The sequence below is a fragment of the Erigeron canadensis genome, chromosome 1 (assembly GCF_010389155.1).
Source record: "Erigeron canadensis isolate Cc75 chromosome 1, C_canadensis_v1, whole genome shotgun sequence".
Classification (NCBI taxonomy): Eukaryota; Viridiplantae; Streptophyta; class Magnoliopsida; order Asterales; family Asteraceae; genus Erigeron; species Erigeron canadensis.
The window spans coordinates 41,410,327-41,417,335 of NC_057761.1; the positions used below are offsets into that span (position 1 = coordinate 41,410,327).

The following is a 7,009-nucleotide window of genomic DNA, read 5'->3' on the forward strand; positions in this document are numbered from 1 at the left end:
TTTCATGTAAAGCATTGATAAATGTACTTTAAGTCTTGAATGGATACCATCACATGGAGTTGATTAAATCTGTTTTGAGCTGATTCAAACCTTACATAGTAGTTGTACAGGTACTAATGCAATACAAGAAATTATGATATTTTTTCCGGTTTACCCCTTTAAAAAAAATTGAAATTTTTTTTTTATAAAAATAAAAACTTTGTACTAAAAATGATCTTTATAAAATAAAATATTATTTTATTAAATTTTTTTTTTTTATAAATAATAGTATTTGATATATTAATAGTTTTAAATAAAAATAAATAAATATTTACAATAATTTTTTTTATAAAAATAAAGTCTTTTTTTATAAAATAAATATAAATATTTACAAAAATATACCAATGTACTTTGTGTAATTAAAAAAACAACAACAACAACCATAATAATAATAATAATAATAATAATAATAATAATGATGGTTAATTACATAAATGATATCTAGACTATCCACCATATTACTGGTTTCATACCTAAAACTTTAAAATTTACGGTAGTCATACCCCAATTTAACGGCCAAACAGACGCCCGTCAAGTCAGGTATCGTTCGAGTGGAAAATTGATAAGTTGGGGTTTGATGAGAGTAATTTTAAAGTTATAGGTATGAAATCAGTAATATAATAGATAGTCCAGATACCATTTCAGTAAATATAAGTTTTTAAGCATGTAGTAAGTTGTTTTCTTTATTTTATTATTATTTATATTTATTGTATTTTATATTTACTATTACGCTGCTGGGAAAAATTGGGGCAAAACCTGTCTTCCGACATGCTGACGAACAAAACGAATTCTTGGAAAAATGATGAAGGCTTCGGGTACCCCTTCATTATTGACGTATCGCCCTTCTTCTAATTTTTCGGTACTCTCTTTTCCTCACCTTTTTATTTTTATATTATTTTCCTATATAATATTGAATTATTGAATTATTTGTTTATTTTATGTATGTATTGATTGATTTGTTACACAGAGTAGTCGTAGCAGCAGCTCATGGACAATCAAGTTTTATCTTTTTCGGTTTCACGCCCCCTTCATCTCCACAGCGCCCGCCTACTTCTGACCAACAATGTACTCAACTACTTTTCCCCCACTTGTTTCTTTAATTTTTATATACATACATTACATACATACATTACATACATACATATACATATCGTATTAAATTAAAAAAAAAAAACCCCCCAATTTATGTTATACCACATTGTTTTGTCGATAAATAATTTATGTTATATACCCTCTGAGCAATGTTTTGAAAATCGGACTGGACCTGTCCAACAGAAAACAGGATGAGGTTTCGTTTTAATATATAAATGGTAGAAAAATAGTGTTGGGGATAGGATTCTAACACGAAACCACCGGATTGACGTTAGAAAGTATCTTTTATACATCTTTCCAGAATCTTATTTTGAAAATATGAAAAAACAGGCACGGCCAACAGGCTCCATGCTTGTTTATGATATAATTTCTTCTAATTATTTGTACCAGTTTTTCTTATAATCATTATTTGACAAAAGAGCCAGCTCTTTTGGTCCGCCGGTTGAACCGGTGCGGTTCTGAAAAACATTGCCAACGTGGTTTGAACCTGGGTTTCATCTGAAAGTTTACCACTAGGCCATATTGGAAATGGTTTCATGTTAAACCCGAGTTCGGATTTCTAAATTAAAGCTTAAAAAATCAGTAGTGATTGTGTTGTTCTGTTGGGATTGTTTTGTAGCAAATTGCTAGATCTTTTACCTTTCAAAGGCATTGCACTAATGTGGAGAATCTTGTGGAGAGTATAACTGGTATGCATCTCTTTTACAAACATGTAGCTATCACGCTTGTTTTATTGCTTAATAATTTGGATTTGATACAATTTCGAATGAAGTAGTAATGCAATAACGAAAAAAAAGATGGTAAAATATAAATAGAAAGTGGGTGAAGAAGTGTAACTCAACCTTTCATCAAAAAGACGCACAAGTCAATGTCAAAGCAGTCGAGCAAACTTATATATGATTTAGTAGTTTACGCTGGTTCGTCTTAGATCAACATTAGTCCCCCAATGCAAATGCTTTGTGGGGCTACAGTTGACGACTTTTAGAGATAGGTCATGGGATCGCATCTTGGCTCACTTCATAGGGTACTATCCAAAGACAAGTGAATATTCCCTGGGGCTGGACCTTGGGGAAGGGTTCGTTGGTACCCAAACATCACATGGGGTTGGGGTTTCTCCTCAATTCCAAACCTCGAGGAAGGGTCCACTCCGGTTCTTTAATTTTGCTTAATTTTTGGATAGTTTTCAAATCAGTGTAAATTCATTTGATCTGATTTTCTAATAGCAATCTCTAATTATATAGATTATAAGTTTACTAATTTGAATGTTTTTTGTTTGCAGGGTATGATTCCAGATCATGGAAACAATGTGCTCCCAAGAAAGGAATGCTTTATTTTGGACCAATTAAATGTGTCTGGGCTGTTTTATTCGCATTATTCGTTACACTAAAAACTATTCTTCAATCAAAAAAGAAAGAACCAAGAAATGTTTCATTTGATGAATTAGTGGGTGTTGATGCTACAATAAAAAAAATTCGACATGTAATACTTCTTTTGTCTTAACATATGCTAATACTTTTTTATGTCTTTGGCTATCCCCTTTTGTTTTATCTTTTCTCTTTTTTTGGGTAAGGGTTTACCCCGCTGAACTATTTTTCAACATCAAAACGTTTCACAAATAATGGGGCTGTGTGCCACATTTATTCCCATACATGACATGCCATATATGAGTGAACATAAGAACAATCTAACAAGCTATCACCTGGTCTTGTTAAAGAAACTATAAGTGTACATAAGAAATAGACTAGCGATAAGCTTCATCCATGGAGAAAAAGCAACGGGATGTTCTCTACAGGTCTCAAGTCGACCTCAACAATCCTTATCACCTGGTCTTGTTTTATCTTTTCTCAATTAATTCTACATATGATTTTTGTAGATCATACCTATACTACAAGGAAAGAGTGAAGCCAAGAAATTCGGGGCGGAATTACCCGATGGTCTTATGCTATATGGTCCTCAAGGAACAGGGAAAACTACATTGGTCCATGCATTGGCTCGAGAAGCTGGAGTATCATTCTTCCCTATTTCAGCTCATGATATGGCTAAGGATGACACCGGATCCATTGGGATTGACACCCTTTTTATTGAAGCAAGAGCATATTCACCATCCATTGTTTTAATTGAAGATGTAGATGTTATTGCAAGGAAAGGAAGGTGTGAATCCGACCCATCTTTACGTCAGGTAAAAGTAATTTTAATCTAGAGACAAATATTTACAATGATCACTAGACGAAATCTGGCTCACAAGTCACAATATGATATGATAAATTAGAAACAGCTAGGCTGCCCTCCCACACTTAAGGCATTGTGTTACACCTTAGGGTTGCATCCAAATGTTTTGGGACTATAAATAGGGGGCCTTGGTGTAACCTTTCTAGCTATGTGCATATACCGAACTAATTTTTGACTTTCAACCCATCACAATATTAATTTTAGGGAAAAGTATCTGTGTGTATGTAACTTGTGACCAGTTACTATTGTATAAAAGAAACTTTAGTTGAGTTCATTGTATGTAAGTAACCTGTTAAAACTGAACGAATTGTGTAAGAAATCAAGGTGGCACCACCAGGCATCTGATACATGGCCCAATGAGAGACCTCCACATCAGCTTGTTTACACAATTCATTCAGTTTTAACAGGTTACTTACATACAATGAACCCGACTAAAGTTTCTTTCATACAATAGTAGCTGGTCACAAGTTACATACACACTCAGATACTTTTCCCTTAATATTAATATAGAAATAAGATTTTCTATTTCAGTTTTCCAGATTTGCCTAAAATGAAAAGTCCACCCCCTCACCTTTCTCTGTCATTGTATCACTCTGTCAATTTCAAAAGCCTTATCGTCGTTTCTAGTTACCTTTCTTAATTTGATAGCTTGACTTGGAGATTGAGAGCTGCAATAAGGATGGAAGCATGGTGATGGTTATAGTTACTCCTATCAAACCCGAGACACTAGATTCAGCTTGACTTGGAGATTGAGAGCTGCAATAAGGATGGAAGCATGGTGATGGTTATAGTTACTCCTATCAAACCCGAGACACTAGATTCAGCTTCAATGAGATCTTGTCGGTTCTTCAAGAAAGTGCACATGGGTTTACCAGATGAAGATAGCAGGAGAAAGATTACAGGTGTACATTTAAATATGGTTGCCAGGGAGGAAGACAAAGAAGCAATTTGCAACCTTGTTGCTTCACGAACTCATGGCCTAGTTTGGGATGATATTAAAAGCATAGCTGTAGACTCTAAGATATTTGCTCTTTCTAGAGGTTGGCTGTAAACCTAACAAAACCAGGTTTCCATTAATTTTTGATGCCTCTTAATGTATATTGAATTATTGATTATAATGTTGTCTGATATGTTCATAGGAGATGATCACGTGACAATGGATGATGTTCTTAATGCTCTTGGAATGCTCAATGATTCTGATGATTAACCAATGGCATAAGAAAGCATACAACAACTCATTGTTGATTATGTGGCTTTTGATGTACAGATTAGTGTAGCCATTTAAGATGGCTCATTTAACTTCAAACATGGGGCGGGGTGGCCGGCATCTCTATTACGCCATGACCCCCCACCCCCCGAGCCCGGGTGTTTTAGGAGGTGAGTGGCAGACTGGCATCCACATGACGGTCGTTGCTCGCTTCTCTTTTTCACTTCCCAATGATTCCAAATGTTGGATCTTTCTTTATTTTGTTTGTTTATTTTATTTTTGCTGCTATAAAGGATTGTTGTAAATTGATATTCCTTTAAATTGTTTCCAGGTCTTGGGTGAGGAGAGGATTGGAACTTTCGAATTGTATATTTAATATATAATTTTTCAATTTAACCCTGTGATTATTAACATTTTAACAAAATAATTATATCAGTTTTGGAGAGTTTATTTCATACCCTATTCATTCATGTAAAATGAAATTTATATATTCAAGTAATGGATTTAAGTTTATATTTATTTCTTTTTTTTCTTCTAATTTTAGGATTAATGTTTTTTATATTTATTTTTACATTTAACAAATTTGGATGTATATTTTAAGATTTTCTTTTATCTACTACGAGTATTAAAGTTAAAAAAGCCTAATAACTAGCTAATCAACAAATCCTCTCATCTATCAAAGATGTCTCATCTTGTTGTAAAACAACGACCTAATAGCTAGCAAATATAGATATTGTAATAACAATAGAGAATAGAGAGAACAAGGATAGAGAGAATAAGATAATGATTTTCATTGATCTTGAATTCTCTTAGTTATAATAACATGACTATATATAGAGCTCTAAGAGTCTTTACAATAAATACAATTATAAATAGTCTGGGAGTTACGAATGTGGATAGCCACATAATAATGATTTCATAACACTCCCCCTTGGCTATCCACGAATTAAAAGAATATGCCTCGTTAAAACCTTATCAGGGAAAACCCAATGGGACAAAAGCCTAGTGAAGGAAAAAGAGTACATAGTTCTTTTGATACGCTTGGGGATGTTGCCTCATTAAAAACCTTGCCAGGAAAACCCAATGGGACAAAGCCATGGCTAAGGGAAAAAGAGTGCAGCGCGTATCTTCTCCCCCTCATGATCTCATCACTTGAACACTTGAGTCGTTAGTATCACGAACGAGCTTCATTGATATACAATCCTGAATAGTTGAAAAATCCATGATGCATTATCGTCATATTTATCATCTTTTATATCATAAACTTGATGTTAAGACTTATAAACAAATATGTGTACAATGGACCATCCTGTATTACCAAAACAAATAAAACTTCTTTGATGGGTTAGTATAATATAAATGTATATACCTTTATCGCCTCATAGGTGATATGTTTTACCCATTCTAATACATTCTCATTGGATAAGATCTCTATCTTTACTAGAACGAAAAACAATATATTGGCATATTAATAGTGTCCCGATGCTACTCAAAGATAGTATTTTCAATCAAGAACTTATCTCCACTTTTAAGAAATGAAAGTAGTCATTATCAATACCAAGCGATCATATATACAAATTATTTAGTAAACTCAATAAATAGATATAGCCCAAAAAAATATTTTCCTCGTCATATAAATTCCTTTTGAGTAGTTATTCATCACTAGAATGTTCGATTTTGTTTTATCGAGATTTTGCATCACACACGTTCAAACATAAAATTGCTATAGAGATCTTTTGCACTCATAACTTATTCAAGTTTTATATTTCTTTAATACCCTTGGGCAAGTAAATCTCATAACTTCAAGTTATATATTCAAAGAGACTTTACCAAAACGTGTTGTCCTCAAGAACCTTTCAAATACGTTTGTAGCATCTTTGGGTCATTAGACATGCTCCGTGCATTTTATATACTTCAAGCAATATTGCAATTTAAAGAATAACGCATACTTTAAGCATTATATATATAATATCTTTAGAGCTCAAAATAATTCATAAGACGCATTTTCATATTATTTTATATTGCCAGACTTATAAAATATCAAAAGTTGCATCCATCACTTGAGAATAAAATTCATCGTAATCAAGTCTATATGTTTTACGAAAAATCCTTATTCCATAACAAATTTCACAATGACCCAGTTCTATCATATATGGACAATCACTATATACTTATTCATAATACTTCATCTTGGATGTCCATCAGACTATTATGCCTTGTGTATTATGATTTTGTCATTTATTTTTCGCACCCATCAATTATATCATAAAAAGTTACACTTTCATGTGTACGGACTCGGGGTCCAACTTTTGTGTCTTTTTCTTTTGGCCAATCATATATATCTTACAACTTTATTTCCATGCATGATTTCAAGATCCTCATATTTATTCATAGTACTTAGTGCTATATCAAATTTAAAGTTATTATCGACGTTGATTTCAC

General features: G+C 32.9%; 1 protein-coding gene across 2 annotated transcripts; it reads left to right on the top strand.

The window, feature by feature from the left end:
* Positions 1-783: 783 nt before the first annotated feature.
* LOC122581201 (probable inactive ATP-dependent zinc metalloprotease FTSHI 3, chloroplastic) lies at positions 784-4,966 on the top strand. Of its 2 annotated transcripts, none has more exons than XM_043753375.1 (8): positions 784-898; positions 1,007-1,104; positions 1,751-1,820; positions 2,411-2,610; positions 3,005-3,310; positions 4,009-4,050; positions 4,139-4,400; positions 4,500-4,966. In XM_043753375.1, exons 2-8 carry the CDS (start codon positions 1,027-1,029, stop codon positions 4,565-4,567), a joined length of 1,026 nt encoding a protein of 341 aa, XP_043609310.1. In that variant the 5' UTR covers positions 784-898; positions 1,007-1,026; the 3' UTR covers positions 4,568-4,966. The 2 variants fall into 2 exon arrangements, with proteins under 2 accessions (XP_043609310.1, XP_043609318.1); XM_043753383.1 differs by having other exon boundaries at positions 1,012-1,104.
* The last annotated feature ends 2,043 nt before the right edge of the window (positions 4,967-7,009 follow it).